The sequence below is a fragment of the Mobula hypostoma genome, chromosome 1 (genome assembly GCF_963921235.1).
Source record: "Mobula hypostoma chromosome 1, sMobHyp1.1, whole genome shotgun sequence".
In the NCBI taxonomy this organism is placed as follows: Eukaryota; Metazoa; Chordata; class Chondrichthyes; order Myliobatiformes; family Myliobatidae; genus Mobula; species Mobula hypostoma.
The window spans coordinates 99,056,867-99,071,601 of record NC_086097.1 but is presented as its reverse complement, the minus strand read 5'-3'; the positions used below and the strand labels follow the sequence as shown (position 1 = coordinate 99,071,601).

At 45.1% G+C, this 14,735-nt stretch overlaps 1 protein-coding gene across 1 annotated transcript in view; it reads left to right on the top strand.

The window, feature by feature from the left end:
• Positions 1 to 14,735, top strand: part of sptbn5 (spectrin, beta, non-erythrocytic 5) — a 309,201-nt gene that overhangs the window by 165,991 nt on the left and 128,475 nt on the right. Inside the window, exon 37 of the mRNA XM_063053435.1 lies at positions 14,054 to 14,158. Coding sequence (XP_062909505.1) covers positions 14,054 to 14,158 — 105 coding nt within the window. The remainder of the gene's footprint in view (positions 1 to 14,053; positions 14,159 to 14,735) is intronic.

Below are 14,735 nucleotides of genomic sequence, written 5' to 3'. Positions count from 1 at the left end.
CAAACTGCGACCCCTTGTTCTGGACTTCCCCAACATCGGGAACAATCTTCCTGCATCTAGCCTGTCCAATCCCTTTAGGATTTTATACGTTTCAATCAGATCCCCCCTCAATCTTCTAAATTCCAACGAGTACAAGCCTAGTTCATCCAGTCTTTCTTCATATGAAAGTCCTGCCATCCCAGGAATCAATCTGGTGAACCTTCTTTATACTCCCTCTATGGCAAGGATGTCTTTCCTCAGATTAGGGGACCAAAACTGCACACAATACTCCAGGTGTGGTCTCACCAAGGCCTTGTACAACTGCAGTAGTACCTCCCTGCTCCTGTACTCGAATCCTCTCACTATAAATGCCAGCATACCATTCGCCTTTTTCACCGTCTGCTGTACCTGCATGCCCACTTTCAATGACTGGTGTATAATGTCACCCAGGTCTCGTTGCACCTCCCCTTTTCCTAATCGGCCACCATTCAGATAATAATCTGTTTTCCTATTTTTGCCACCAAAGTGGATAACTTCACATTTATCCACATTAAATTGCATCTGCCATGAATTTGCCCACTCACCCAACCTATCCAAGTCACTCTGCATCCTCTTAGCATCCTCCTCACAGCTAACACTGCTGCCTAGCTTCGTGTCATCCGCAAACTTGGAGATGCTGCATTTAATTCCCTCATCCAAGTCATTAATATATATTGTAAACAACTGGGGTCCCAGCACTGAGCCTTGCGGTACCCCACTAGTCACTGCCTGCCATTCTGAAAAGGTCCCGTTAATTCCCACTCTTTGCTTCCTGTCCGCTAACCAATTCTCCATCCACATCAATACCTTACCCCCAATACCGTGTACTTTAAGTTTGCACACTAATCTCCTGTGTGGGATCTTGTCAAAAGCCTTTTGAAAATCCAAATATACCACATCCACTGGTTCTCCCCTATCCACTCTACTAGTTACATCCTCAAAAAATTCTATGAGATTCGTCAGACATGATTTTCCTTTCACAAATCCATGCTGACTTTGTCCGATCATTTCACCGCTTTCCAAATGTGCTGTTATCACATCTTTGATAACTGACTCCAGCAGTTTCCCCACCACCGACGTTAGGCTAACCGGTCTATAATTCCACAGGTTTCTCTCTCCCTCCTTTTTTAAAAAGTGGGGTTACATTAGCCACCCTCCAATCCTCAGGAACTAGTCCAGAATCTAACGAGTTAATTATCACTAATGCATCCTCTATTTCTTGGGCTACTTCCTTAAGCACTCTAGGATGCAGACCATCTGGCCCTGGGGATTTATCTGCCTTCAATCCCTTCAATTTACCTAACACCACTTCCCTACTAACATGTATTTCGCTCAGTTCCTCCATCTCACTGGACCCTCTGTCCCCTACTATTTCTGGAAGATTATTTATGTCCTCCTTAGTGAAGACAGAACCAAAGTAATTATTCAATTGGTCTGCCATGTCCTTGCTCCCCATAATCAATTCACCTGTTTCTGTCTGTAGGGGACCTACATTTGTCTTTACCAGTCTTTTCCTTTTTACATATCTATAAAAGCTTTTACAGTCAGTTTTTATGTTCCCTGCCAGTTTTCTCTCATAATCTTTTCTCCCCTTCCTAATTAAGCCCTTTGTCCTCCTCTGCTGAACTCTGAATTTCTCCCAGTCCTCAGGTGAGCCACTTTCTCTGGCTAATTTGTATGCTTCTTCTTTGGAATTGATACTATCCCTAATTTCTCTTGTCAGCCACGGGTGCACTACCTTCCTTGATTCATTCTTTTGCCAAACTGGGATGAACAATTGTTGTAGTTCATCCATGCAACCTTTAAATGCTTGCCATTGCATATCCACCGTCTAAGTGTCATTTGCCAGTCTATCTTAGCTAATTCACATCTCATACCTTCAAAGTTACCCCTCTTTAAGTTCAGAACCTTTGTTTCTGAATTAACTATGTCACTCTCCATCTTAATGAAGAATTCCACCATATTATGGTCACTCTTACCCAAGGGGCCTCTCACGACAAGATTGCTAATTAACCCTTCCTCATTGCTCAAAACCCAGTCCAGAATAGCCTGCTCTCTAGTTGGTTCCTCGACATGTTGGTTCAAAAAACCATCCCGCATACATTCCAAGAAATCCTCTTCCTCAGCACCTTTACCAATTTGGTTCATCCAATCTACATGTAGATTGAAGTCACCCATTATAACTGCTGTTCCTTTATTGCACACATTTCTAATTTCCTGTTTAATACCATCTCCGACCTCACTACTACTGTTAGGTGGCCTGTACACAACTCCCACCAGCGTCTGCTGCCCCTTAGTGTTACGCAGCTCTACCCATATTGATTCCACATCTTCCCGGCTTATGTCCTTCCTTTCTATTGCGTTAATCTCTTCTTTAACCAGCAACGCCACCTCACCTCCCCTTCCTTCATGTCTATCCCTCCTGAATATTGAATATCCCTGAACGTTGAGCTCCCATCCTTGGTCACCCTGGAGCCATGTCTCTGTGATCCCAACTATATCATAATCATTAATAACAATCTGCACTTTCAATTCATCCACCTTATTACGAATGCTCCTTGCATTGACACACAAAGCCTTCAGGCGCTCTTTTACAATTCTCTTAGCCCTTATACAATTATGTTGAAAAGTGGCCCTTTTTAATGCTTGCCCTGGATTTGTCGGCCTGCCACTTTTACCTTTCTCCTTAGTACTTTTTGCTTCTACCCTCACTTTACACCCCTCTGTCTCTCTGCACCGGTTCCCATCCCCCTGTTGTGAACTAACCTCCTCACGCCTAGCCTCTTTAATTTGATTCCCACCCCCCAACCATTCTAGTTTAAAGTCACCTCCGTAGCCCTCGCTAATCTCCCTGCCAGGATATTGGTCCCCCTAGGATTCAAGTGTAACCTGTCCTTTTTGTACAGGTCACACCTGCACCAAAAGAGGTCCCAATGATCCAAAAACTTGAATCCCTGCACCCTGCTCCAATCCCTCAGCCACGCATTTATCCTCCACCTTATCGCATTCCTACTCTCACTGTCGCGTGGCACAGGCAGTAATCCCGAGATTACTACCTTTGCGGTCCTTTTTCTCAACTCCCTCCCCAGCTCCCTATATTCTCCTTTCAGGACCTCATCCCTTTTCCTACCTATATCATTGGTACCTATATGTACCACGACCTCTGGCTCCTCACCCTCCCACTTCAGGATATCTTGGACACGATCAGAAATATCCCGGACCATGGCACCAGGGAGGCAAAGTACCATCCGGGTCTCTGGACTGCGTCCACAGAATCGCCTATCTGACCCCCATACTATTGAGTCCCCTATCACAACTGCCCTCCTCTTCCTTGCCCTACCCTTCTGAGCTACAGGGCCAGACTCTGTGCCAGAGGCACGGCCACTGTCGCTTCCCCCGGGTAAGTCGTCCCCCCCAACAGTACTCAAACAGGAGTACCTATTGTTAAGGGGCACAGTCACCGGGGTACTCTCTATTACCTGACTCTTCCCCTTCCCCCTCCTAACCGTGACCCACTTGTTTGCCTCCCATGGCCCCGGTGTGACCACCTGCCTGTAACTCCTCTCTATCAACTCCTCACTCTCCCTGACCAGACGAAGGTCATCGAGCTGCAGCTCCAGTTCCCTAACGCGGTCCCTTAGGAGCTGCATCTCGATGCACTTGGCGCAGATGTAGACGTCCGGGAGGCTTGGAGACTCCAGGGCCTCCCACATCCGACACCGAGTACAGCAAACTGCCCTCACACTCATACTGCCCCTCTCCTCAAATAACAACAGAAAATGAATACCAAACCTTCCTCGCCCCGCCCGTTTCCGCCTAAGCCCGTTGAGCCGAAGCCCTTAAGTCTTCACTCTGCTCCCGGCTCACTCCGCAGCCCGCAAACTACGCTGCCCGCTCTCTGAGGCTCTGTTCCTTTTAAATCTGCCGTGCTGCACAGCTTGACGTCACACGCCTGCGCAGTCCCGCCTCTCAGAACGCCGTTGGAGAAAAAAAAATAACGAAAATTTCAAAAATGTCTTTCTCGGCACTCCCACTCAGACTCTCAGATGATTTCTTACTCTTGTGGGATAACATCTTTCTTAACAAGACTCTGCTTGGCAGTTGAGATTTGTGGCTGTGAAACAGTCTCTGTTTCTGGGGCCTCCTCTGTTGTGGCTTTAGGAGTTGACTCTGAGACTGCAGGAAGTGGTTCTGACAGCTCTGGATACCTTTCTTCTGGATGTGTTAGCAAGCTTCACTAGACAAAGTGGATACAGTGTCTGACATCACCATTTCCTTTACATTTTGGAAAGCCACCTCATACTGCTTTGTCCATTGCCATTTCTTCCCGATCTGTAGTAATGATTTCACGGGGTAGAGCACATAGCCAAATTTGGCAGGAAGCTGTTACAGTAATTGACGAATCCCAAAAAAGATTTCAGATGTGACACATCCTTTAGCTTCTGGGCATCCACCACTCCTTGGATTTTCTCAGCACACGTGTAATTCTTGTGTGTCAATGGTGTTACCACAGTAAATGATGCTTGGTGTAAATAATTCATTCTTGTTGTGATGTGCTCTGAGCCCATAATCTTTAGATATTTTTAACACTGTCTTGACATTTTTGAGATGTTAGTCGTCATCTTTACTAGTAACAATGATGTCATCCAGGTAACACTAAGTGCCTGTGTAGCCTTACAGCACCTGGTCAATAGCTTTCTGCAAGAGTGCAGATACAGATGCTACTTCAGAAATAAGCCTGTTACTGTGAGTGTTTATGGTGAGAAACACTTCTTCCATGTCCATCGGTAGGTAGGTCTCAGCTAAGTTCATTTTGTTGAAGTGTTTTCCTCCAGAAGGGTTTGCAAAGATATCCTCTATCTCGGGCAGATGGTATTGAACTACTTTCAGTACTGGGATGATGGTGACCTTAAAATCACAACAGATCCTGACAGACCCATCCTTCTTGGCTACTGGGACCATTGGTATTGCCCAGGGCTCCACTCAACCTTGGAAAGAATTCCTTCAGACTCCATGCAATCTAATTCACTTTATCACAGATGGTACAAGGAACCAGATGGGCTTTGTAAAACTTGGGTGTGGCATTTTCATTTGACACTATTTTACCCTTGAAATGTATGAGTTTTCCAATCATTGAACACTGCCATGGCATCATCCAGGACCTTACTTAATTTGCTTTCAGTTGACTCTGTCGCTGGGGATGTGGCATGAAAATGGTGGATGGATCTCCAATCAAGCTGTAGTTGTCTCAGCCACTCGTGACTCTGCAATGCTGGTCATTCTATTTTTACCGCATACAAGCTCAATGTGGCTTATTGATTGTTGTGTTTTGCCGTTGCAAATATCATTCCCACAGGAGTTTTCTCTTCAGTGTAAATTCTTAGTTGGAATCAGTTGGAATATTGACTTTTTGGCTTTTTCTCTTCTCTGTGCTGTCCATTTATTTTTGTCTGCCCAGCATACTCTTTGTATGTGTCCTACTTTGTTAATTTTCTGCAAGTATCACCTTTAAATCTGCATTAGTCTGGTCTATGTGAGTCCCTGCCACAACAGTAATACCATTTGTTCAGTCAGGCTGGTTTCTGTTTAGACGTTGTAATTTTGTTAACACTCACTTTCATTCCTGACTGCAATTCAGTTGCATCTCCGTCTGCTGTTTCCATTGACACTCTTTCAAATGTAAGTTGTGCTTCACCTAGGAGCCATTTTTGAATGCTTTCTTGTGAGATTCCACAAACTAAAAGATTTCTCAGTGCATCATTAAGACAGTTACCAAACTGATAATGTTCAGACAATCTCTTCAATTCAGCCATGCATACTGTAATGGATTCCCCTTCTTTTTGATTCTACTTAAGAAACCTAAAGCATTCTGCAATCAACAATGGTTTTGATTCCTGCATTACTTTCAAAATATTGGCAAGGCATATTTCAGCTGGTTTGGTTGAAGCAGTCAAACTTTTAAGCAAACGGTATGCTCTTAAATCTAATGCACTCAGTGAAGTTGGCACTCGGTTCTCAGTAGCTATTTCATTTGCTTGAAAATACCTCTCAATCTGCTCAATATACAATATCCAGTTATCTGATGTGTAATCAAACACATTAATCTTTCTGATGTAGCTAGCCATTTCTGATCTTTTCTTAATGATTATTATCATCCAGTGCACACTGTTTATGAACCCATGAATTCTTCCATTTTCTGACTTTTTTAAAACACAATCGCCTTTTGTGAAAAAAGTGCTACTACGAAGAAAAAATAGGTGCTGCACTTTTCTTTTAACTTGACTGTTTCTTGCTGTGCTTCAACAGGTAGGTAGTTGTCTCAGGTTCATTTAAAAAATAACTCCAAAACATTAAACTAACTGAAAGGAAAAGAAGGGAGCCGGGAATGTGAGTTGAACATTGTTGTTACTTTAAGTGAGGCACACGCATGAGATATAATGTCCTATGCCATGCATGTACTTTTACATAAAACTGAGAATAAATTATTTAAATGAATAAAAATGCTTAACCAAACAATATATTTACAATATTACTGAAATATTAAATACCCAACATGGACAGTGTTAGTCTCGATTCTATCACAACCATTTTCTTAGTTCCTTCTGTGCTCTTTCTCTCTGCAGTTTAAAACGGCCTTCTTTTCTCACTTTTCCAATTCTGATGAATGATCATAGGCAAGTAACATTAACTTTCTTCCTCACTTCATAGATGCTGCCTGATTTTCTGAGTATTACCAGGATCTTCTGATATTAAGTGCACTTTTTTTTTCAAATACCTGGATAATGCAGGCACAGATTTGGGAGGCTACAAAAAACCTCCGAGAGGAAAAGGAATTTAGGGATGCAGGTTGAGGGTTAACATAGTGGGTTAAGTTGCAATGCTCTTTACTCACTCCAATTACAACACTTTGCCTGGATGTACAGAGCCCTGATATTAGATCATCATGTTTCTTATATCACGTCTTTAAGTGCATACATTCCCTGACTGTGGGTGCACAAACTCACTTACATCACACTGTGTCACCATGTCCATCTGTAGTATGTAAAAGCTCTGGATGCATGTACAACCCTCTCACGTGCGTTATATTGTGCCTTTGAGTGCATACACGCCCTCCTGTATATTTCATCATAGCCCCAGGTACATATTATGTATGTTGTATTGTGTTTCTGGATGTATACAATCTATATTACATTACCTTCTCTATACATTCCCCCTTGTTTGTTGTCACTTCTGGGTGTATGCACTGATTAATTTGCATCATTGTCTCTTGAATTCATGCATTATTTGTCTCTCTGTGGGCACTCATATGGGTTATACCAACATGTGTCACTGTCTGTGTGCATAAATATTACATCACTGTCTCTAGATGTATGCGCTCAATTGCATTACATCACCATCTTTGTCTGTTAATACTCCCTCATTCATTACATCATGTCTCTGAATGTTAGGCTCATTCATTAGTGTGTACAGATCCCCATGTATTTACATTATTTTCACTCCCTCATTTAATTACATTGTGGTTCCAGATGTGTGCTCACCCCTAATAATCTTCCTTTGCTCTCTCCTGGGTATATTCTCCCCCATTTACGTATATTCAATCACTGACTCTGTGTATATCTTTGTCCTTTATATTCCTTTGCGCCTCTGGGCGTGTGCACCTGGCATTGTTGCCTTTGGGTGCAAACAGTCCACGTATAATTAGCACCACTTTCTTAGTGTACACCTCCGTTGTTAGGAATGAGTTGTGTCCCTGCTACGTGGTGTGCCACTTGTTGGCAGGACAGGAAATGCTATCTCCGCTCTCCTGGCCTGAAAATGTTGCTTGGCCTCAAACCTGCTTCTGTTGTCTCACAGACTCGCAGTCATTTCACGTGGAATGAAAAAGAATCTTTGTGAACTGTCAACTCCCGAGTACATTAGAAACAGGTTGGAGGAGATCCCCAAGATATGCACAAAGTTTAGGGGGAATTAATTCAAGCAAAAAACTAAAAGGATAGAAATGTCTCCCCCAGATTTAACAACCACCTTGACGCGTGCTCATCTTTCAGGGAGGGGTAATGCCTGGTGACAGTTTTTTGGCTGAAGGAGGAGGTCAGGAACAGTGCAAATTTAATATCGCTCATAGAACTAGTGAGGCATTTAATTTAACAGGGCGCAGAGCATTAGGAAGTCAAAGTTTTCAAGAAAGAACTACATAATCCCACAGTTAGCAACAGTTCTATGTGGCTATTGACACACAACCAGTCTGAAGTGAGAACTGTACTGCTGTTTGCAAGTGACTTCATTTTGGCAGGAAGGTTTCAGTGAGCTTATACTTTCTCAGCTTTATCCTTTTCCCTTTTTTTTTTGCTCCTGGACTAAAAAGTGGAGGAATGTGCCAATTTCCTCACAGCTTGGTGCCGCTCAAGTGTTTAAAGGAGAAAAATCTTCCTCTAGAAACGAGGGCTTGATCCAGCAGACTCTCAAAGGGATATCAGCACTCACTCAGAGCCAGCCAGGCTCTCACACTGGAGGTGCTGTTCAGATGCAGTCCGATTAGTACTGGAGTCTTAACCTCTCTAACTCGCTTGCTTCTCCTGCTGCTGGTAGGCTACACAGGGGGCTGTTTGGATCACTTGCCGTTAATGAGGTGGATTGCATCCTTCAAGATGCTGGTGGTCTGACTTCTGGGTGTGTTCAGTCAGTGGCGGAGTTTGTGCGCTTGTCAGTCCTTGCAGACTTCATGGACGAAGGGCCAGTCCCAGGTGATGAGAGGTTTAAAATGTCGAGGCACAGCAACAGAATGCAGCGATTCACGGTCTGCAAGAAGCTTTGGCCGGCCCCCCCAGGAACAGTACTCCCCGCACGCTCGGTCTCAATGCTGGGGACAGCATCCACAGCCGAGCCAGCACCACGCTGTGTCTCCAGAATGGATATCACGCTGGCATTCGCTCCACCGCTTCCACCCGCACCCGAGCTCTCCGCCGGCCAAGTGACGGGTGCTACCCAGAGCAAGCATTTGGTCTCACCGTGTGCAGGTGCTTCTGGCAGGACACCCTCCCCAGGGCCCAGTTCTCCTGCCCAGTTTCAGAGCCACGGCTCCGTGGGAGCGGCAGTCAGCCAGGCCTGCAAACCTGGCGTCCTCAAGAGGAACAAGACCGTGGCAGTGCACCAGATCCTGCCTGCGTCTAAAGCCACCTCGGCTTTAGTCTCCTCACTCTCCTTGCCATCTATTTCGGCGCCGAAGACCGTTGTGAAAGGTGACAAAGGCCGGATGGAGCCTGGCACTTCAGGCCTCCGCTGCCTGTCCTCTGGCACGCCTGAGCCAGCCCACCGGGTGAGCAGACTGCAGGTGACGTTGGCTGCAGCACGGACTGTGCCAGGGCATCACGTGGCCTCACTGACCGTCACCCCGCTGTCCGTGGTGCGCACGTCAAGTCACCAGCTCCCCGTCGGTGGCACGCCCACTGCCTCCAGCTTGTGCAGGTCCGCACGGGCGCAGGGCGTGATTGCCTCCACGGGTCCTCCAGCCCACTTCTCTCAGACGGTGCTCATGCTACGCAGGCAGCCTGAGCTGGAAGAGGCCGGTTGGCCGGACAAGCCCTCCTGCTGCTCCCTGAACTGCATCTTCAGTCCCTCCCTCCCCAACAGCTGCGGCCCTGTGGTCTCCATCAGCCTGACCCCGAGCAACCATGCCCAGCGTGCCCCCGGTACCCTGCCCGAGCGGAGGATCAGCAGCTCACCCCAGAACTTTGTCAGCACACTTTCCGAAGTCAAACCACAGCTGATGGAGAAGGTGGGAAGTCTCCCCATGCAGTGTGCTTGCGGCGGTGAAGATCACCGCAGGATGAACACATGTAGCCCGCCAAACGTCAGTCTCGGTGGTGGATGCACAGAGAGTAGCCACAGCATTCCCAACGTGCTGCACGTGTCCTGTGGGAAGTCAATGAGCTTATTTCTCAAGGTCAGAGCACATTTACTAAGCAATATTCTTTAACGGTTGTGCCCTCCAGCACTTAGTGCAAGGCAAGCTTGCTGTAATGACATCTGTCATAGTGTGTTTAACCATTGGAGTGCCGGGATCCAGCCGGGGCAATGAATATTTCTGTTGCTGCTGTGTTTTTGTGCTTTATGCTAATGAAGGTTGAGAGATTTTCGATCTGGGGCGTTAGGAACAGTCGCAGTAGCGTAGTGGCTAGCACAACGCTTTACAGTACAGGTTCAAGAAGCATTTTGTACTTTTATTGGGAAGAGTGTCAGTTGAAAGTATTGCCAGAATGATATACTTTGGGTAATGAGGCTCTCCTCTGTACCTCCCACACCTCAGTCTTCAGAAGCATTGTAGCATTGTGGACTTCCCTTGTTCCAAACCAGTTGCCATGTGAGTTAGGAATTCAATATGCTTTAAGTAGCAGAGAAGGTGAAGAGCAGTAAAGGGATGTCTCTGACTGGCTGGAAAGCTAAAGAGACAGAATGCTCACAGGTGGCTGTGTTGCTGCTGAGAGAGGGTGAAAGGCCTGGGTGAGGTGTAAGAGTAGGATCCGAATGAAAACAGAGGTGATTCACTTCATCTTAATCCAATGCAGGACACTGCATTCAGTGCTTGTAATACTTGCTCTTTGTATTGCAGATACCAAGTGCAAACTGAGTGTCTGCCTTTTAGAACTTTTCCTTTCAGTCCACAGAGATGAGCCTGACCTTCCAGTGGCTTTGAACCCCTGTCTTTGACCTCTCGCTGTTTCAATGAAACTCAATGGAAGCTCAAAGAGAAGTACCTCAGTTTCCAACTAAGATGCATGGGGTCAGTGTTGGATTGGCTGTTTGTATTCGCAGCTGGCTTGTTCATTGAAGTCGAAGGGACTGGGGGTCTATGATCAGTGGTGTTCCACAGGGATCTGTACTGAGACTTTTGTGATATATGTAAATAATCTGGATGGAAGTGTAGTTAGGTGGATTTGTAAATTTGAGGATAATATGAAGACTAGTGGTGTGGATAGCGTAGAAAACTGGCAAAGAATACAATGGGATATAGATCATTTGTAGATATGGGCAGAGAAATGGCGGATGGAGTTTAACCTGGCCAAATGTGAACTGTTGCACCTTGGTAGGTCAGATGTAAAGAGGAAGTACATTGTTAAGGGCAAGAACCTTAATGGTGTTGATGAGCAGAGGGATTTTTGAGTTCAGGTTCATAGCTCCCTGCAAATGGCTACACAGGTTGATAGCCCTGATGAAGGGTTTCGGCCCGAAACGTCACCTGTACTTTTTTCCATAGATGCTGCCTGGCCTGCTGAGTTCCTCCAGCACTTTGTGGTGTTGCTCAGGGTGGTAGGCTGGTTAAAAAGGCATATGGCATGCTTGCCTTTATAAGTCAAGGCACTAAGTTCAAAAGTCAGAAGGTTACGTTACAGCTTTACAAAACTCTGGTTAGGCCTCATCTGGAGCATTGCATACAGTTCTGGTCACCCCATTATAGGAAGGATGTCGAGGCTTTGGAGAGGTGTGGAAGAGGTTTACCAGGATGCTGCCTGGATTAGAGGGCATGTGTTATAACGAGAGGTTGGACAAACATGTGTTGCTTTCTCTGGAATGGTGAGGCTGAGGGGAGACCTAATAGAGGTTTATTAGATTATGAAATCTATAGACAGAGCAGACAGACAGTATCTTTTTCCCAGGATAGAAATGCCTGATATCAGAGGCCGTGCATTTAAGGTGAGGTGAAGTAAATTCAATGGAGATGTGAGGCGTAAGATGTTTTTAAACAGGAAGTGGTGGGTGCCTGGAATGTGCTGGCTGGGGTGGTGGTAGAGACAGATACGTACATTAAGGACTTTTAAGAGACATTTAGATAGGCACATGAATATGAGGAAAATGGAAGGATATGGACATTGTGTAGACATAAGGGATTAGTTTAGTTGGCCATTTGATTACTAATTTATTTGGTTTGGCACAACATTGTGGCCTAAGGACCTGTTCCTGTGTCGTACTCTTCTATGTTCTAACCAGGCACATTTCAGATGGCCAGCCTTTTCAGTTTGGTTTTGTTTGAAGATAAAAGTGCTTGCAGCTGCTGGAAGTCTGAAAGGGAAATAGAGAATGCTGTAAACACTCAGCATGGCAAGCAGCATTCACGGAGAGAGAAACGGGGTTAACTAATTAAGATCAATGAAATTTGCACCAAATTCTGATCAAAGTCCTCAACCTGAGCCACTATCCCCATTCTTCCCTCCACAGTTACTGTCTGGTTTGCTGAGTGCTTCTCTTTCAGATTTCCAGTATCTGCAAGTTGCCATAACTAGAGAGAAGGTTCTTGGGAAACTGAAAGGTCTGAAGGCAGATAAGTCACCTGGACCAGATGGTGTACACCCCAGAGTTCTGAAAGAGGTGGCTGATGAGATCATGAAGGCATTAGTAATGATTTTTCAAGAATCACTAGATTCTGGAATGATTCCAAAAGACTGGAAATTTGCAGTCTCTTCAAGACAGGAGAGAGGGAGAAGGAAGGAAATTATAGGCCAGTTAGTCTGACCTCAGTAGTTGGGAAGATGTTGGAGTCAATTGGAGGCACATGATAAAATAGGCCATAGTCAGCATGGTTTCCTCAAGGGGAAATCTTGCCTGACAAATCCATTGGAATTCTTTGAGGAAATAACAAGCAGAATAGACAAAGGAGAACCAGTTGATGTTGTGTACTTGGATTTTCAGAAGGCCTTTAACAAAGTGCCACATGTGAGACTGCTTAACAAGTTAAGAGCCCATGGTATAACTGAAAAGATACTAGCATGACTAGAGTATTGGCTGATTGGCAGGAGGCAAAGAGTGGGAATAAAGGGAGCCTTTTCTGGTTGGCTGCCGATGACTAGCGGTATTCCACAGGGATCTGTGTTGGGAGAGCTTTTTACGTTATATGTTAATGATTTGGATGATGGAGTTGATGGCTTTGTTGCAAAGTTTGCAGATGATACAAAGGTAGGTGGAAGGGCAAGTAATTTTGAGGACAGAGAGGCTAGAAGGACTTAGATTAGGAGAATGGACAAAAAAGTGGCAGATGGAATACAGTGTCGGGAAGTGTATGGTCATGCACTTTGTTAGAAATTTGAAAAGGTTGACTATTTTCTGAATGGAGAGAAAATTCATAAAACCGAGGTGCAAAAGGACTTGGGAGTCCTTATGCAGGATTCCCTAAAGATTAATTTGCCAGTTATATTTGTGGTGAAAAAGACAAATGCAATGTTAGCATTTATTTCAAGAGGACTTGAATACAAAAGCACGGATGTGCTTTAGAAGGCACTGGAGGACTATTGTGAGCAGTTTTGGGCACCTTATTTGAAAAACAATGTGCTGAAATTGGAGAAGGTTCAAAGGAGGTTCACAAAAATGATTCCAGGATTAAACGGCTTGTCATATGAAGAGCATTTGATGGCTCTGGGCCAGTATTCACTAGAATTTGGAGAATAAGGGGTGACCTAATTGAAACCCATCGAATAGTGAAGGGTCTTGATAGAGTGGATGTGGAGAGGACATTTCCTATGGTGAGAGAGGGGCACAGCCTCAGAATAGAGGGGCAAATTTTTGGAAGAGAGATGAGGCAGAATTCCTTTAGGCAGACAATGGTGAATCTGTGGAATTCTTTGCGACAGGAAGCTGTGGAGGCCAACTCTTTATAAATATTTCTGGCAGAAGTTGATAGGTTTTTGATTGCTCAGACATGGAGGGATACAGGGAGAAGGCAGAAAATTGCGGCTGAGATGGATAATGGCCATGATGAGATGGCAGAGCAGACGTGATGGGCCAAATGGCCTAATTCTGCTCCTATATCTAATGGTCTTATTTAGCTTTTGATTTGTTTCTTCCTGGCAGATGAACTAACTTGGTGATGGAGTTTTCTGCAGGAGCCTCCTTTAAGTCACCCTCTAACCTCAAGCACTATTGGCATTATGAAGGTTGATCCGGATTCTCAAGGGCAAAGGGAAAGTGGCTGGAAATGCAAGAGTCTACTTGTAGTTGGATATTCAAAGAGACAGTGAAGTTCTAATTCATTGTGATCTTATTTCAGGTTTACTTGAAATCTAGTGAATTGGGAACGACTGTGGAAACTGTGGATTCCTTCATCAAATGGCATGACGCTTTTGAGAAACTGTTGGCAACTCAGGAGGAAAAGGTAAATCAGACCCCGGTCCAGTTCTTATCAGTGGAGAGGGGATAATAGGAAAGAGGAACAGGCTATGATAAAGTAACCGGAGTTTTTATGCAGGTGGGGTCATGGCAGTTAAGGCTGGATCACTTGCATAGACATACACTTCACTATCTCGCTCTCACAGACGTACACTTCACTATCTCCCATCACAGAGGGACACTTCGCTATCTCCCATCACAGAGATACACTACACTATCTCCCCCTCACGGAGATACACTTCACTATCTCCCTCTCACAGAGATATACTTCACTATCTCCACATCACAGAGGTACACTTCACTATCTCCCTCTCACAGAGATATACGTCACTTTCTCCTTCTCACAGAGGGAAATGTCACTATCTCCCCCTCACAGAAATACACGTCACTACCTCCCTGTCACAGAGGTACACGTCACTACCTCCCTGTCACAGAGGTACACTTCACTATCTCCCCCTCACAGAGATACACTTCACTATCTCCCTCTCACAGAGATACACTTCAAATCTCCCCCTCAGAGAGGTACACTTCACTATCACCCTCTCACAGTGGTACACTTCACT